General features: G+C 41.1%; 1 protein-coding gene across 2 annotated transcripts; it reads left to right on the forward strand.

Moving 5' to 3' along the window:
• The first annotated feature begins 8,441 nt into the window (after positions 1-8,441).
• Positions 8,442-18,798, forward strand: LOC311146667 (transcriptional adapter 1-like). 2 transcript variants are annotated; one of them, XM_084183198.1, is made up of 8 exons: positions 8,494-8,581; positions 10,925-11,016; positions 14,096-14,161; positions 14,261-14,358; positions 14,489-14,701; positions 14,930-15,081; positions 15,640-15,796; positions 16,012-18,798. In XM_084183198.1, exons 1-8 carry the CDS (start codon positions 8,508-8,510, stop codon positions 16,162-16,164), a joined length of 1,005 nt encoding a protein of 334 aa, XP_084039324.1. In that variant the 5' UTR covers positions 8,494-8,507; the 3' UTR covers positions 16,165-18,798. The 2 variants fall into 2 exon arrangements, with proteins under 2 accessions (XP_084039325.1, XP_084039324.1); XM_084183199.1 differs by lacking the exon at positions 10,925-11,016 and having other exon boundaries at positions 8,442-8,581.
• Positions 18,799-19,001: the final 203 nt, after the last annotated feature.

Genomic DNA, 19,001 nt, shown 5'->3' on the forward strand with positions numbered 1-19,001 from the left:
ATATTTTGGAATGTATTTTGCTAGCTACTACAGCATGCTGTCATATATTTACATATATGTTCAATAAATATATGAATAGCACATATAACATGCATACTACCACATATGGATAAGTAATACATGTAAATATAATTACATATATCTTAAAAATATTTTCAAATATAAAACAATACGGCCAAAATCGAATGTTAATATATTTTATGAAATATATGTGACATATATGGTCATATATGAGTAAGACATGTATTTACATATATGTATTTTAAACCCTTTGTAGTGTTGTTAGATGAGAGACGGGAGCTAGCAACACTACCGTTGTTGTAGGTAGTAGAGCTGGTGTGGTTAGCTTGCATTACAGCAAGATAGCCAGGTTAGCTTAAGCCTTGTGGCGAACGCTAGTCCTTTGTTATTGTGGTTAGCTAGCCTTGCAGCTAGTTAGTCAAGTTAGCTAAAGCCTTGCGTCGATGGCTAACCAAATCTTGATAGCTAGCTGTGTGGCGCTAGCTAAACGGAGACTGACGAGTAGAAAATGAATTCTGCTCTAAGCAAAACCGTTCGTTCTGTACTCAACACTATCAACAGGAGCTGAGGTTCTACATTCGGCAGTGTTAACCTCACGGTTTGCCTGAGAACGGTTCAGTAGGAAAACAGAAATCCAGTCGTGATGAGGAGAGCTTCATTGAACGCGGTCACTTCTACAAGGAAGAGAGGTTAGAATAACCCGTTTGGCGGGCGACTGACTCCCTTTATGGAGGAGAGGCGCTCACCTCATTCGCCCCTTGACCTGTCTGTCTCCAACAGACGCTGTGTGATTGGTTACTTTGAGCTTGTGGCCACGCCCAGGCATATCCCATAGTGAGACGTCGAAACAAGTATTTGAAATAGAACCCTCATCCATACAACACTTTTGAAAGGCGCAAAATTTGACCTACTTCACATCAATAGGCTACCCATCAAAACAAATCCCCTGGATTCAAATATACTGAGGACGCAAGGACTCAATACGTCTTGGATGGAAAAAGTAGTGGGGGCACGCAATCATTTCTGCCTGCGATCTGCTCTGAAATGCTGAGACGCATTGAAGGGTCCCGTCCTAACCATACTTAATGGGAGGGGTCCAGTAGTATTACCTTAACCAAAACCAATATGGTGGCAACATTGTTCCCTTAATCACTGTTAAAAGAGAGAAACATTGTATTACTGCCTGACGTCAAGCAGAAGGCTATGGAGGACTAAAAGTGCCACAATTAAATAAATAAATACACCATTAAATAATTACTTAAATGTGTCATTAATTAATTAAAATTAGAATTAAATACATAAATGTGTAATTAAATGTATCATTAATTAATTCAAATACCGATTCATTTTATGTAAAATACATATATAATTATTTCACTATTTACATTTACATTTCATGATCCTGCATTGCAGTGATTCATGAATTACTTAAAACTGTCAAACTGACCCATCAAAGTCAGTGGGCGGGGCTAACGCGAATCTAGTCTGATCCATTGCTTTGGTCTGAAGTAGAGTAGGCCAACCTGGATAGAGACAATGGACGATCTCCGTGAACTTTCCAGGGAGTTGGTTAGAGACATTTTAAACTTAGCAGAGGATGTAGAAGCAGGACCTGCTGACATTATCCGGAATTGATTTGTCTTGGCTTGATGCAGAGGGTAACCAATCAGGCGTTAGGTTCCGCCTACCAACTTTTGATGGGTCAGTTTGACAGTTTTAAGTAATTCAGGAAGCACTCCAACGCAGGACCATGAAATGTAAATGTAAATAGTGAAATTATTATATATGTATTTTACATAAAATGAATCGGTATTTGAATTAATTAATGACACATTTAATAACACATTTATGTATTTAATTCTAATTTTAATTAATTAATGACACATTTAAGTAATTATTTAATGGTGTATTTATTTATTTAATTGTGGCACTTTTAGTCCTCCATAGAAGGCAACGTCAAATGTTATTTATTTATGTATGTACTATTGATTGAGTGTTATTTATCTTTACCAGTCCAACCCTGGAAATCCATGTATTTCCTTTGTGTCAGGCTTTCAGGCAAATCAAATCAAAAACACCCAAAAACATACTTACAGATGGAGAATAGTTTTGAGGAAAATTGGAGAAGGAGATATTTAGAAAGGGATATATTAGAACTCTCTCTCTCTCTCTCTCTCTCTCTCTCTCTCTCTCTCTCTCTCTCTCTCTCTCTCTCTCTCTCTCTCTCTCTCTCTCTCTCTTTCTTCTCTCTCTCTCTCTCTCTCTCTCTCTCTCTCCTCTCTCTCTCTCTCTCAGAGTAACTGTATTATGACGTCTAAGTACAACGTCATCACCTTTCTGCCCGTCAACCTGTTTGAACAGTTCCAGGAAGTGGCCGGACTATTAATCTAATAGTGCGTTATTACTGCTGTACAGTATGTCTCTGTTGCTAACACCCTAGGCCTGATGCTCGTCATCAAGTCAGCCACATTCAGAGCATTATATTTTTGATTGACTTATAAAAAACAAAACAAAGTCTCCTAAATACATTTTCCTCCTCAGGCAGAGCCAAACCGATTGCTCATTTATATTAATGGGGCGGTTTGCAACCAAACAGGTCATACTTTGCGGTGACTATCCTCCAGTAGGCTGGCAGAGGACAGTCTTTGGGGTGACTGCCATTGAGCGCCAGTGGGTCACTGGATGTTCTGCTGTGACTGAAGTGTGTCTGTCCATTCACTGGCAGACCCAGGGGGGATGTTACTCAGTCTTTTCTCCTTACCCAGTGTTTGTCTAATGGCTCACGTTTGTAAGTTAATAAACCATTGATAACAGTTAATAAAACCTTTAACAGCTAACAAAGTGTTAATAAACAGCAGGAGTGTATTAAAATAGATTAACTATTCATTGTGGTTAATGGTTTAAGTTCTGGAAGGCTTCTATTAGAATACAAGCCCTTTGTAATGACATTTCTACAAAATAAATGACTTACATAATGATAATAGAACCCAATTTGGCAACTATGTTACTCTTGAGGATGACAGATACGATCTACAAACTTGTTGTTATCTCTCGTCTAAACAATACCGTAACTGGAATTTGCCATTGAGGATAACTCTGTTTAACTTAGTTGAAGAAAAGACAGACAGGACAAGATGGGCTACAGGAAAGCGGAGTGTGTACGCACCTGTAGCTGTGTGAAGACAGTCTATGCGTCTCACCGTTGTTTGTTTCGTCTGCTGGTCCTTGTCAGAGGCTTGTGGGGGCCGATGTCTCAGTATCAGTTGTGGCTCCTGTATAGCTGCATGCTCTTCACTCTCATGCCTTCTCCTTAGTACTGGTCTCTCTCTCTCTCTCTGGCTGGTCCAGAAAGATTGAGCTAGCCTGGGGTGATGGTATGTTTTTCACTGTAGAGTGGGAGGTTGTCCTGCCTACTACCTATGATGTCATAGTGCTTCTAAAAAAATAACAAAACTCCTCCTAACATAAGGTTTCAACTGCTAATGGAAGGAAGGAAGGTATTTTGTTATTTTATTAGGATCCCCATTAGCTGTTGCGAAAGCAGCAGCTACTCTTCCTGGGTTCCACACAAAACATGAAACATGACATAATACAGAACATTAATAGACAAGTACAGCTCAAGGACAGAACTACATCAATAGAAAAATGGCACACGTAGCCTACATATCAATACATGCGGACAAACTATCTAGGTCAAATAGCGGCGAGGCGTTGTGAGGTGTAAAGGAAGGAAGGAAAGAAAGAAGGAAAGAAGGAAGGATAGATGGAAGGAAAGAAGGAAGGAAAGAAAAAAGAAAATACCAAAATCCACTAAGCCTTGTTGCCTGGAATTGGTGTGTTGTGATGACACTTACACCCGCTCTGGATCACACATGCATACTCACACTTGCCGTTGCAGCTTAGTGCTTGGTATTTGTTTCAGTCACACTCACTCTCAATCACTTTCAACATTTCTCTCTCATACATACTCTGTTTCTATTTCTAGAAGTCCTCTTAGAAGAACTTGAAGAATAATAATAATAATTATAACTTGTGATCTTGATTATCCAGTGGTTTTGCTGCTATAAAAGAGGTTTCTGGGAGGGATGGGTGTGTGTTTATGTGTGTTTGTCCCACAAGGCAGGGTGTGTATATTGTGGCCATCTCAGAGCTATTGGCAGCTGTGTTCATTTGATTATGGACACAATATGTGGTCTTAGCAGACAAAGAGGGCTTTAGGCAAAATGTTTGGGACATAAAACCCAAGGGAGGAAATACTTGTGAGTGTGGGAGAAGGGTCACTTGGAAGATACTGGGATAGGGACTTTCTTAAACTTTCTTGACTGCCGTGTGTGTGCTTGGGTGTTTTAGTGTCTCTCAAAGGTGGTCGTTTGTATGTAAAAATATGTAACTCTAGAGAAAAATTCCCTTATGACAGTGATGAAAACACACAAAGCATGTAGCATCCGTTGTCTGGAATTAATTTGCATTTAAATTAATACGTTCTCTGTACCCCTCAACACTCTTTAAGTAACCTGTTACACATCACACACACACACATTTATGTTATTATTAAGTGTCATAGTCTTCAATAGAAAAGTAAAGACAAGACAAAATTGTTTTTCTTGCCCTATTAATAATTGTTTTGCTTTGTTGGATTTGGACACTGTAGGCCAGTGCTCCAAATGTACATTTCATTTAGCTTTTTTATAGATCCTTTTCCTGCAGTCTATACAAGTATGGATCATCCACAAGGAAAGTATTGATTGCCAAAGTTTTACATCATTATAAGTGATTTTAATTTCCATGAAACAGCAAGCAACAGCCTTAGACAGAATGAGTGATCTTCTATGAGTGCAAGAATGGGTATTATCATGTCTCGTCTCTAGATTTTCATAAAGTTTGTGGTGAAATGATGGTCTCTCCCCAAGGCAACTTGTACATCTATACACTGGATTGAAAAACGGTATATCTGATAGGCATACATTGAATCACAAAGTGTCATATTTAACCCAATAACAACCAATCAATAGAGAATGAGGAAATTGTCCCAGACACTGGGAGAGTTTGTGCTGCAAGTCGACAACACAACAATAGTGATGGGAGAAAATATGTAATACAGTTACCTATCGGGGTATTATTTTTGACAATATATCGTATCGTATCGCATATATTGAATCACAAAATGTCACATTTAACGCAATAACAACCAATTCATAGAGAATGAGGAAATTGTCCCACATTAAAATAAAGTCTGTTTTGCTGATCCTAGATCTGTGCCTAATGACAACTTGCACCTGGGTCCAGACCTATATCAAAGATCTTTATAACCCAGGATAGACCACAGCCTGTCGTTTCCAATGGGAACAAATCATAGTGGGCAGAACAAGCAAGGAGGTGGGCAAAGCCAAGCACGAGCTAGCAAGGTCCTATCGGCACGTTCTAGCATGTATTTGCATATTTCTGTTAGGGAACGCCTACTCTGTGAAGTGCGCATGTGCAATAACTCAATTAGCCCTTGCACTCCTTCAAAACTTAGTCCACTCTGTTCATAACAGATTATAGTTTTGGGAACAGAAAACTGTATTGAGATCAAATGTTCGATGAGAAAATGTGCAGAATGTCGGCCAAAATCCTTATCACTCCATCTTCTCCCGCTGCCGGCCACTGGGCTTCCTCTCATCACCATAGTTGGTGGTGAGTGGAAATGCCAACCGGATGCTTCAGATTTATACATCTGGTGGAACATCTGGCTCATTGTTCTATCTGTGCCTATATGCTATGTTCATTGGGAGCCGTGTAAAGCTAAATCAGGAATGGGTAACTTTGATGGGGGTGCGGGCCCACAAAAAAACAGAACTCATCATGAGGGGCCTTAGTGGCTTGCAAGCCAAATTTTTTTTTGCAGTTTTACAGCTAATTTCCTGCAATGCTACACATTTTTTCCATAGGGTGGAGGCAAATGTTTGCAATTTTTAATATGATAACTGATGATCAATGGGCCCCAACCCGGTCAGTAAATCGACCATGCTTACTACAAGTTTAGATAGCTGGTCGCTAGACTATATAAAATAAAATCCAGTCAAATTGGGGGGCCAGTATGAAAATGTATGCACTCACTAACTCTAAGTCGCTGTGGATAAGAGCATCTGCTAAATGACTAAAATGTAAATGTAAATGTAAATTGTATTGTTCGCATACACATATTTAGCAGATGTTATTGCAGGTGTAGTGAAATGCTTGTGTTCCTAGCTCCAACAGTGCAGTAATATCTAACAATACACAAAAATACACATGAATCTAAAAGTAAAAGAATGGAATTAAGAAATATAGAAATATTAGGACGAGCAATGTCGGAGTCCAGAGTATAAATATATACTGAACAAAAATATAAACACAACATGTAAAGTGTTGATCCCATGTTTCATGAGCTGAAATAAAAGATCCCAGAAATGTTCAATATGCACAAAAAGCTTATTTCTCTCAAATGTTGTGCACAAATTTGTTTACGTCCCTGTTAGTGAGTATTTCTCCTTTTCAAAAAAAATGCATCCACCTGACAGGTGTGGCATATCAAGAAGTTGATTAAACAGCATGATCATTACACAGGTGCACCTTGTGCTGGGGACAATAAAAGGCCACTCTAAAATGTGCAGTTTTGTCACACAACACAATGCCACAGATGTCTCAAGTTTTGAAGGAGCCTGCAATTGGCATGCTGACTGCAGGAATGTCCACCAAAGCTGTTGCCAGAGAATTTAATGTTAATTTCTCTACAATAAGCCACCTCCAACGTCGTTTTAGAGAATTTGGCAGTACGTCTAACCGGCCTCATAACCACAGATCACGTGTAACCACGCCAACCCAGGACCTCCTCATCCGGCTTCTTCACCTGCAGAATTGTCTGAGACCAGCCCACCGGACAACTGATGAAACTGAGGAGTATTTCTGTCTGTAATAAAGCCCTTTTGTGGGGAAAAACTCATTCTGATTGGCTGGGCCTGGCTCCCCAGTGGGTGGGCCTGGCTCCCAAGTGGATGGGCCTATGCCCTCCCCACCCATGGCTGTGCCCCAGCCCAGTCATGTGAAATCCATAGATTAGGGCCTAATGAATTTATTTCAATTGACTGATTTTCTTATATGAACTACAACTCATTAAAATTGTAGAAATTGTTGCGTTTATATTTTTGTTCTGTATATATACTGTATATGTCATGGGATGTATAGACATTATGGACAGTATGTGGATAGAATATGTAGTATATCTGTAGAATACGTAGGATAGAATAGTATATGTACAGCAATAGTTGAATAGGATGGTCTTGACTAGAATACAGTATTGTACATATGAAATGAGAAAAACAGTATGTACAGTGGATTCGGAAAGTATTCAGACCCCTTGACTTTTCCCAAATGTTGTTACCTTACAGCCTTATTCTAAAATGGATTAAATAGTTTTTTTCCCTCATCAATCTACACACAATACCCCATAATGACGAAGCAAAAACAGGTTGCTATAAATTTTTGCTCATTTATCACCACATTTACATAAGTATTCAGACCCTTTACTCAGTACTTTGTTGAAGCACCTTTGGCAGCGATTAAAGCCTCAAGTCTTCTTGGGTATGACGCTACAAGCTTGCACACCTGTATTTGGGGAGTTTCTCCCATTCCTCTCTGCAGATCCTCTCAAGCTCTGTCAGGTTGGATGGGGAGCTTCGCTGCACAGCTATTTTCAGGTCTCTCCAGAGATGTTCGATCACGTTCAAGTCCGGGCTCTGGCTGGGCCACTCAAGGACATTCAGAGACTATGTAAATGTAATCCATTTTAGAATAAGGCTGTAACTTAACAAAATGTGGAAAAAGTCAAGGGGTCTGAATACTTTCCGAATGCACTGTAATTAATAATACACAGCACTGTCTCTTGAGGCATGTGTGCTCTCTGCTGGCAAGAAATGGTAATTGCAAGTAAGTGTGTGTGTGTGTGTGTGTGTGTGTGTGTGTGTGTGTGTGTGTACGTTTTTAACTATACTTGTGGGGACCAAAAGTTTTTTGTTTTTTTACCAACTGGGGACATTTTTTTGGTCCCCACAAGGTCAAATGTTATTTCTAGGGGGTTTAGGGTTAAGGTTAGAATTAGTGCTAGGGTTATAATTAGGTTTAGGGTTAGGAGCTAGGGTAAGTTTTAGGGTTAGGAGCTAGGGTTAGATTTAGGGTTAGGGTTAGATTGTAAGGTTAAGGTTAGGGTTAAGTCTAGGGTTAAGGTTAGGGTTAGGGTTAGGGGTAAGGGAAAATAGGATTTTGAATGGGATTGAATTGTGTGTCCCCACAAGGTTAGTTGTACAAGACTGTGTGTGTGTGTGTGTGTGTATGCGCGTGTTTGCTTATATTCCAAGTTCATAGGTGGCGCTGTTACACTTTTTGCTGATGCACACACTTCCGACTACAGAAGAAGAAGATGCAGTGCAGGCGCGGAATGATTACGTCACACCCTTGTAGACGTCGCTATGGCAGACCATGTTAATGAGCTAGAAATTGCCAAGAAACATTTAACTGAAGCAATTGGTGAAAATGTCAAACAGTAAGTACGCAACCGGTGGTTGATTTGATGTTGTCCTACACTAAGTTGTTTTACTTTCCTATTTAGCAAGTTGGTTTAAACGTCCACATAAATGGATAGCTAAACTAGCTCTCTGCTAACGGTTATGCAGTGTCTAGCTAGCTAAAGCCTGTAGCATCCTTCCCAGTCGGTATTATGGGTGCGTTCGTAAACTCACTCTGGCTATCTACTCCGATTTCAGAGCACTCTTGTCTGAGTGTGCTAGAGTGCAGAATAACGGATGAATTTACGAACGCGCAACACCCGTTGAATATGACCGGTGTCAGTAAATGTCGACAACAAAAGTAATTAATTGTTGCCAGCAGCACAGTTACCAGCGCTCTAGGTAACATGAAAGCAGCCTAACCGACATATCTGTAGACAATTGTCATAGTTACATCATGAACATTCTTTGTCGCCCAACATCAAACTTGTCTTGTCGTTATGAAAAAGTATTAACACCAAACGACAGCCCGGTGCTCCAAATAGCATACTTTCTCTATTTTAACACCAATAAAAAATCGACGCCAAAGTTGGCTCTTTTACACTGGAGGTCAATGGGAAATAATGTTTGTTTTCACCAATTTGTGGTCGATGGGAATTCCTTATTATTTCGTGAATATCGACTCGGAGTATACAGTAAGTATATAAACAAACAAAAAAGGTTGGGTGTTCAGCAGGGGTTTTTTCGGCTGTTCCGAGTACACAATATTTTTTCTTGAGGCAAGCCGAAGTTCGGTAGTCGAAGTCTACGCCCCTTCGTCAGTGATTGGTCAACATTAGGGATTTTTCAATGAAATGTTCTTTATTCCACGACAGATGACTGTTTTCATGCACATTTCTTCACTTGAGAAATACTGCACCAAACATTTTAAGTAGAAAATTGTAAAATTGTGCGACTAAAGGCGTCCGCATGCTTCCCATCCGGAACAGTTCGTGCATATATTATGATGACATATTGTGGCGTTTTTGTTCGTCTGCTGTTGTTGTTTACGCAATCCAAAAACGGTCCATTATAAATCGCAATCTGGGTCAGGTGGGTATAATTTGAAAGCTTGTTTTATTGCGAACATGACTAGCTAAATTATAAAATACGATCTTACAGTGTTAAGCTTTCACGAGGCAATTCAGAGAAGCAGATCTTAATTTTGGTGCGCATAGAATGGAGTCATAATTGCATTCTGAAACGTGGTCCACAGCTAATTTTCTTTACAAGACAACAAGCAGGCTCATTCTGTTCAGGACAACCCAGGGTATAATGCCATGTCATCTTGTAATTACATAAAACATAGTGATCATAAACGTTGACACTGTATATTACATGACTTTTATGATATAGAAATGTGAAGTGCACATTTGGACTCACAGGTGTCCTCGTAATTTACAGCATTTCCCTCACTCAGAAAACAAAAAATGTGCAGAATTCTCAATTAGCAGGAGGGATGGGGGCAACTTCTTGTTGGGCTCGGGTCTCAAGTTCAGAACGGCTGTCAGTCAAAACCCATACAGAGCTATGAAGCGGAGACCCTGAGCTCTGATGTCATGTAAAGCATGTTACACTGCCACTGCGTTCCAATTTAGGAGCTTATCAGTGTCTAAATCGGTAATATGACGTATACAGGTACGAGTGTAAAGGGTAGGAAAAATAACAATTACTCCGATTTAAAACGGAATGATTCTGAACAGTCCCAAGACCCAACTTCAGCAGACAAGTTTCAAAATCTCGCTGAAGTTTCTAGCCACAAGCATAAACTAGCTAGCTGGGAAGGGCTCATCAGGACGACTGACAAAACTGGACTGACAGAAGTGAGTCCGTTCATCTCCACTCAACTCTTGCTCCGCGACAAACGTCATCAATTTGGACACCAGGCCTCTCCCAAGTCGAGGTTCGGTCTACACCCCTTCGTAGGAGTGGTGACTATGGACGGGATTCTTCAATGAAGTCTTTGAGGTCATTCAATTTTTCACTTCAGAAATGCTGCACCAAACATCTTAGGTAGATGTAAAATTGCGCGACTAAGGCCTCTTCTGCAAAAACGTCAATTTATGACAATTTATTAATTAGTCTTATTTTAATTCTGACTTTTGAGGAAGTGTATACTGGCTAGGTTGTTGCTATGGTGTCTCAAGAGGGACAAACCGTAATATCGCCATTTTTCAAGTGAAGGTCTTTTAAGAGAATATGTGAGGCACAGACGTTCGCTTCGCCTAGCCAAGTTCTGCTAGGAGCAAACCTAGTATGCGGGCACTTTTACGTTAACGTTACTGAATGTTTAGCTAACGTTGCCATGAATGTTTATTTCCTCAATTGCATCTCTTTTATAGTTACTGGGCAAACTTGAAACTGTGGTTCAAACAGAAGATAAGCAAGGAAGAGTTTGACATCGAGGCTCGTCGCCTTTTGGCACAAGACAAGGGTTAGTGGAGAAATTATTCAACGTTCTCTGTGACTGTTTCTGTGGGTTGGACTAGAGGTCTTCACGGATCCACCTGTAACCGAATACCGAGACCAATGTGCCCTAAAAAAATTCTGGCACTGAGAAAATTTCAGGTCTGCTGAGCGCAAACTTGAACGTTTAGAAAATTCTGTGCACCCGGGCTGTGTTGCAGCCTGCCGCGACCGGGAGACCCATGAGGCGTCGCACAATTGGCCCAGCGTCGTCCGGGTTAGGGGCGGGTTTTGCCGGCTGGGATGTCCTTGTTCCATCACGCTCTAGCGACTCCTTGTGGTGGCCGGGCGCATGCATGCTGGCTTCGGTCGTGTTTCCTCTGACACATTGGTGCGGCTGGCTTCCGGGTTAAGCGAGCAGTGTGTCAAGAAGCAGTGCGGCTTGGCAGGGTCGTGTTTCGGAGCACGCATGGCTCTCAACCTTCGCCTCACCCGAGTCCGCACGGGAGTTGCAGCGATGGCATAAGACTCTAACTACCAATTAGATATCACAAAATTTGGGTAGAAAGTACAAAATAAATCAAAATGAAGAATATTCTGTGCAACTTCTAGCACGTGATTACTGTGAACACTGAGGCTGTAACCGCTGTAAGTTAGTTTTAACAGTGGTCAAGTAGGCTACTGTGGCTATTTGATCATAATGTAGGCCTCCTAGAGTGGCCTACCATAAAAAAACTATGGAGAATGCATCCCATAACATTTTAACATGGAAATAGCTGTTCTGTTATTCAGCCTATGGTAGCAGCCAATGTGTGGTGTTCAATGTATGCCTACATTCCATGAGACTTTTGAAAAAATACATACAGGGCTTGACCTTAACCTGTTTATCCACTTGTTCTTCAGACAAGGATGTCAATTAAAATGTTATTGTGTTGTTTGATGCAACAAACCACTTTACATTATTCCCATACCATTATTGGCTACTTGGCTTATTCAATCCTGTTTCAAAATACAACACTGCCCCTTTTAAGACAAAAAAAATCTCTTTACTTGACTCGCTTTTCAAAAATGTCTGGAAATGCACACCTTTTTGTGCTCTTGTAGGAAGCAATCACTCCCCTGTTGCTGACTACAAATTATCTATGACTGGGCTAATAACTCACTAACTAGGATATGAATAAATGTGCACACGTGGCTACATGTACAGTGCATTCGGAAAGTATTCAAACCCTTTGACTTTTTCCACATTTTGTTACGTTACAGCCTTATTCTAAAATGGAATAAATAAAACATTTTCATCATCAAACTACACACAATACCCCATAATGACGAAGCGAAAAGAGGTTTTTAGAATTTTTTGCAAATGTATTCAAAATAAAAAAACTGATACCTTATTTACCACAGGTAAGACTCGAAATTGAGCTCCAGTGCATCCTATTTCCATTGATCATCCTTGAGATGTTTCTACAACTTGATTGGAGTTCACCTGTGGTAAATTACATTGATTGAACATGATTTGGAAAGGCACACACCTCTTTATATTAAGTCCCACAGTTGACAGTTCATGTCAGAGCAAAAACCAAGCCATGAGGTCGAAGGAATTGTCCGTAGAGCTCCGAGTCAGGATTGTGTCGAGGCACAGATCTGGGGAAGGATACCAAAATAGTTTTGCCGCATCGAAGGTCCCCAAGAACACAGTGGCCTCCATCATTCTTAAGTAGAAGAAGTTTGGAACCACCAAGACTGTACCTAGAGCTGGCCGACCCGGCCAAACTGAGCAATCGGGGGAGAAGAGCCTTTGTCAGGGAGGTGACCAAGAACCTGATGGTCACTCTGACAGAGCTCCAGAGTTCCTCTGTGGAGATGGGATAACCTTCCAGAAGGACAACCATCTCTGCAGATCTCCACCAATCAGGCCTTTATGGTAGAGTGGCCACTCCTCAGTAAAAGGCACATGACAGCCTGCTTGGAGTTTGCCAAAAGGCACCTAAAGGACTCTCAGACCATGAGAAACAAGATTTCCTGGTCTGATGAAACCAAGATTGAACTCTTTGGCCTGGCACCATCGCTACGGTGAAGCATGGAGGTGACAGCATCATACTGTGGGGATGTTTTTCAGCAGCAGGGACTGGGAGACTAGTCACGATTGAGGGAAAGATGAACGGAGCAAAGTACAAAGATATCCTTGATGAAAACCTGCTCCAGAGCGCTCAGGACCTCAGACTGGGGCGAAGGTTCACCTTCCAACAGGACTACGACCCTAAGCACACAGCCAAGACAACGCAGGAGTTGCTTCGGGACAAGTCTCTGAATGTCCTTGAGTGGCCCAGCCAGAGCCCGGACTTGAACCCGATCAAACATCTCTGGAGAGACCTGAAAATAGCTGTGCAGCGACGCTCCCCATCCAACCTGACAGAGCTTGAGAGGATATGCAGAGAAGAATAGGAGAAACTCCCCAAATACAGGTGTGCCAAGGTTGTAGCGTCATACCGAAGAAGTCTTGAGGCTGTAATCGCTGCCAAAGGTGCTTCAACAAAGTAGTAAAGGGTCTGAATACTTATGTAAATGTCATATTTCAGTTTTTAATTGAATACTTTTGCAAAAATGTCTAAAAACCTGTTTTTGCATTGTCATTATGGGGTATTGTGTGTAGATTGAGGGGAAAACACAACTTAATCCATTTTAGAATATGGCTGTAATGTAACAATGTGGAAAAAGTCAAGGGGTCTGAATACTTTCCGAATGCACTATAGCTCTCGCTTTGCTCTCAAAACAAGCGCATCTACTATTCACGACCGCTCATGCTGGTCCATGCTGGCGACATGCATCTTTCCATTCATCCCCCCATCAACAATAAAAAAAAAATGTGTGACTGGCTTCAATATACTTTCGTTACTCACCAAAGTAAAGATGTTACTAGAGTTCTGCTTAAGTTGCCTTTTCTCCAAAATACGAAATGAGAGCACTTTGTTTACTGCCACTAGCCATACACATGCGTCCGATTTGCACTACGAGCTGCACACCTGGCGCATGGACCAGAGCTAGTCTGTTCAGTGCAAAAAAAGAATGAATTTCAATCAAACTCTCCCTATTTTTACCCCTCTTAGTTCATGTCCACAATGACTTTCTCCTGGCCATTCTCACACGCTGTCAGATCATCGTCTCCACACCAGGTAGGTTTTCCATCGAATATATCAATATCTTCATTGATACCGTTTTCACACATCTGTATGTTGACCACAAACCTGACTGCAACCCATTCCCTTTTCCAGAGGGTGCTGGATCTTTGCAGTGGGCAGGTGGCTCAGCCTCCAAGCCTGGCAAGCCTGCCAAAGGAAAAAATAAGCTCTCCTCCAAACATAAATTTGATGTGAGTTGTTGTCCTTCAATAATGCGTAATGGGAGGTGGCAAAAATACATGATTTATAAACTTCAGACCTTTCCTGTTGTTGAAGTATAATGCTGTGCGTGCGTGCGTGTGTGACCCGTTGCGTCTCCAGCATCGTTTCCAGCCCCAGAACCCTCTGAGTGCGGTCCAGGCCTTCAGCCTGCGGGAGTTGGGGAGTGAGGAGGAGGAGCTGAGACTCAGTGCCCACACCCTGTTGCTGCCCACCCGGGGCCAGCTGGAGGCCCGCATGATGGTCACCGCTTTTGAGCTGGGCTTGGACAACGTCACGGAGGACACCGTCAGCACCATGGTCCACGCAGTGGAGGTATGTGTCGAGTGTGTGTTTTTATGGGATACTAGTACAAGATATGAGAAGGGTTGTAGATTTCATGTTTTCAGTCTAGCACAGATTACTTTGTTATGCTTTGAGACAGGCTTTGTACCCCTTCTAACAGGCAGTTTTATTAGTCCACTCAGGATCCACTAGGTTAGTGCCCCCCCCCCCCACACACACACACACTTCACTCACCTGTCGTTCCCTCCACTACCACAGAACCACCTGAAGGACATGCTGACTGCTGTGGTGTCCAGGAGGAAGGCCTACCGGCTGCGTGACGGACACTTCCCCTACGCCTTTGGCAGTGACGTCACCCCACAGCCCTACTTGAAGAACAGCCTGGCTGCCTACCACATCGTCACAGAGTGGTAATGAGGTCAACGATCTGTCTGCAGCGCTCAGCTGCTCATCTGCCTTAAATCAACTAGAAAAATGTTAAATGAAGTATCAACTACTTGTATCAATGAATTGCAAAGAAACCAAAACGTAATTACTATGCAATTATTAGGGTATTACCATTTCAATTAGCCATTATCTGGTAAGCAGCGGACTGTAGAATAAAGTGTAACCGTTCTGTTCAAATTTAACTTCAAGGGTCAACTTAAAGAGTAATTTATAGACTTCAGTATTAGCTTAAATGGTTGTTGCTCTCTGTCAGATAGTTCTAACAGTAGACTATACTTTAGGTACATGAAGCACCAGTAGTAGGAGACCGTACAGCACACTGCAAAAAAGATCACTTGGAGACTGGATAGAGGTCCATCTAAAATATATATATTTATTTTATTTATTTACAAAGGCAGAGTCCTTTGCAGTGTTAGGGCCAGGCAGAATTTCCCCTTACTAATAAATTACTTTTAGGCTCTTGTCATGCTCTTGTATGTATGTCTGTTGTGACCCTCTCTCTCTCCTCATCCGTACTCCAGCCCACCTCACAGTGCGTCTCTTCTGGCCGGCCCGCCCCCTCAGGTATTACCAGACGATGCTGAGCAGCAGGCTGCTCTCCTATTGGCCTGTTCCGGTGACCGTCTCCTTGCGCCCCTCCCTCCTATCAGTATGTTTGATCTCCTGGAAGCGTTACAGGTGAGAGAATCACAGCCTCAATCTGCCTTACCATCAAATGATATACCTATAACAAAAGACATTCTGACATTTTAATTGATTTGCTTTTTCAGCCACATTCAACAAACATTTTTCTCTAATCAAAAGTAAAGCTGAACAGAAGATATTTATGTAATTCTATGTGAAAGAGAAATTAGCTCAAACAACTATATTGTTCATGTTTTTCCTTGACGTAGATCCACCGGGGTGTGATGCCCTCTCACACCATGTACGCCCTGAACATGGAACGTATCCTGTCCCGGCTGTGGCACCCCAGTCACGAGGAGCTGGAGCAGGACCATGTGCACCGCCAACGCCTCGCAGGGAAGGATGGCCTGCTCGTCAGCTGAGACGCACACAGACGGTCAGGTGGACAGACAGGCAGATTGTGGTGGGATAGGGCAGAGACAATGGAGACAAATGGAGAGTTTAACACACCCACAGTGTTGAAGCATCTATGTGGTCCCTAAACCCTGCCTTGAAGCTGAGAGCGAGGATGATGTCGAAGACTGGATTTACACTCCACTAGGGATACTCCGTAGAGGCTCTGCAACCGCTTAACCACGCACCACAACTTTACACTAGTGTCAATAGCGTTTTAGAACGCTTGGTGGAGTGTAAACCCAGCCTAAGATGCACACAGTATATCTGTGTTGAAGGCTCACAGAGCTGTGCTATAATGAAAAGGAAGGAATGAAGGCCCAGTGTGGTGTGGTCACAGACATAGCTTGTTATGGCATTAACATGTCTACACGCGCACACACAGCGATATCTCTCCCATAACCTCTCTGACCCTCCTTTAAATGCACCGTTAATAATGTTAATACGTTTAAGGAGGATGGGTGCATTTCTGACCTTTTGGTGAGTTTATTTTGTCAGTTCATTTGTCTCTTGATAGTGTTACTTTTGTTGTATTTCCCACGCCTCTGTGTACACATGTTGCGGCCCTATTATTGCGACATTGACATGCTCTTGAAGAATTATGCCTGGGTAGTACACTTGGGTCGTTGTTCACTGTACTTTGTCAGAGCAATGCATGCATCACAGTATGTATGCAAATATGTATATATGATTTTGTCTTTGTTTTTACCCAACAATCTTGTTTAATATCAATGAAAGTCTAAAATGGCAAAATGAAAAAAAAAAATATTACACTTCTGTTAAAACAAGTTTTATGAATTCATTTTTTCTAAATTTTTATACCAATACTGGGGTGTAATTTGACTAATGGTTTATGTTAAGATTTGTGAAATATTTTCAGTGTTAGTGTATTGGTATATTGCAGTCATCTTAGAATTCTGGGACTTTATGTTGTCAATCTGTTTATGTAAATGATTTAAATCTCGGTTGGTTCACTCCACATTAGCATTCCAAAATACTTAAATAAACTCTCACAGCTGTAATATGCTGACTGTGCAAGTGGCAGGACTTCTGGTTTCTAATTTTCCCAAATAAAATATCCAGTTTTCACTACGTTCAGATCACATAATAGAGCAACAATATGTGATTATACAGATATACTAATCACGATATTTCACATTGTTCGTCTGCATAAATTAAATCTAACATTAATTTACATGAGACAAAGTCCACTTGATCAATAGTTATTGCTCTAGTATCCTATGGTGCCAATTACATCAATAGTGCCACCAACTGGTCTGGTGCATCCATCTAAGGTTGCAGTGACTTTATATTCACACAGCTTCTAAGGACATATACATTAGGTTTACATACCAAATTTCATGGCCCCATGTCCATCGGTTCAGTTCTTATAGCCCTGGTGTGATACGGTGCCATCTAGTTGTGTAGCGTGGCCGACTTTGAATGCAGCAACTAATCATTGTCAAATTCATTAGAGGCTAATTAATTGAGTCTATATACCAGATCTGGAGTCAATCTGACTTAAAGTTCATGAGAAGATGTTTTAAGTAGTATTAACAAATGTGCTAACATGCATCTATAGGTTCATCTTAAGGACGTCAATGATAGCGATGACAAGTTTCAAGTTGATAGGCCACTTTGGTGTGTCTTTAGGGGTTTAAATGGACACGTAAAATCAGATGTTTGATTTGTCAATAACTCTGCCATCTTTTGACCAATCCCTTTGCTTTTCTCAAACTAAGTTAAGACATAGCATGGGCCTATATTCCACATTTGGTATCATGGTTCATGAGAAGATTATTATGAGTATTTTTAAAAACATTTTAGCATATTAGCATATGTGCTAATATGCATCTACTGGTATAGTGTGGCCATCTTTGAATTCATTCATGTTATTTTCTCAAACTGTTTAGGGACTATTTTGATGAGTCAAAATATCAAATTTGGAGTGAATCAGACTTTTAGTCCATGTGAAGATTTTTTTTGATTATTTTAAGTATTAGCGTTACATAGTCAAAAAAGTGAATTGTTAATAGTTTCCTAACTTTTTAAGATATCAAAGCCAAACTTAACATGGTTCATCATGGTAATGTATTTGATGACCCTACAAAGTTGATAGGTCATTGTGGAGTGGATTTACAAAGGATTTAAATGGACACGTAAAATCTGATTTCCTGATTTATCAATAACTCAGCCATCGCTTCAACAATCCCTTAACTTTTCTCAAACTAAATTAAGAGATTGTGTAATTTGGATTTAGAGTTGGGGAAAAAAGTATTAAGTCAGCCACCAATTGTGCAAGTTCTCCCACTTAAAAAGATGAGAGAGGCCTGTAATTTTCATCATAGGTACACGTCAACTATGACAGACAAATTGAGGAGAAAAAAATCCAGAAAATCACATTGTAGGATTTTTAATGAATTTATTTGCAAATTATGGTGGAAAATAAGTATTTGGTCACCTACAAACAAGCAAGATTTCTGGCTCTCACAGACCTGTAACTTCTTCTTTAAGAGGCTGCTCTGTCCTCCACTCGTTACCTCTATTAATGGCACCTGTTTGAACTTGTTATCAGTATAAAAGACACCTGTCCACAACCTCAAACAGTCACACTCCAAACTCTACTATGGCCAAGACCAAAGAGCTGTCAAAGGACACCAGAAACAAAATTGTAGACCTGCACCAGGCTGGGAAGACTGAATCTGCAATAGGTAAGCAGCTTGGTTTGAAGAAATCAACTGTGGGAGCAATTATTAGGAAATGGAAGACATACAAGACCACTGATAATCTCCCTCGATCTGGGGCT

Source organism: Coregonus lavaretus (assembly GCF_964263955.1).
Source record: "Coregonus lavaretus genome assembly, chromosome: 19".
Lineage (NCBI taxonomy): Eukaryota > Metazoa > Chordata > Actinopteri > Salmoniformes > Salmonidae > Coregonus > Coregonus lavaretus.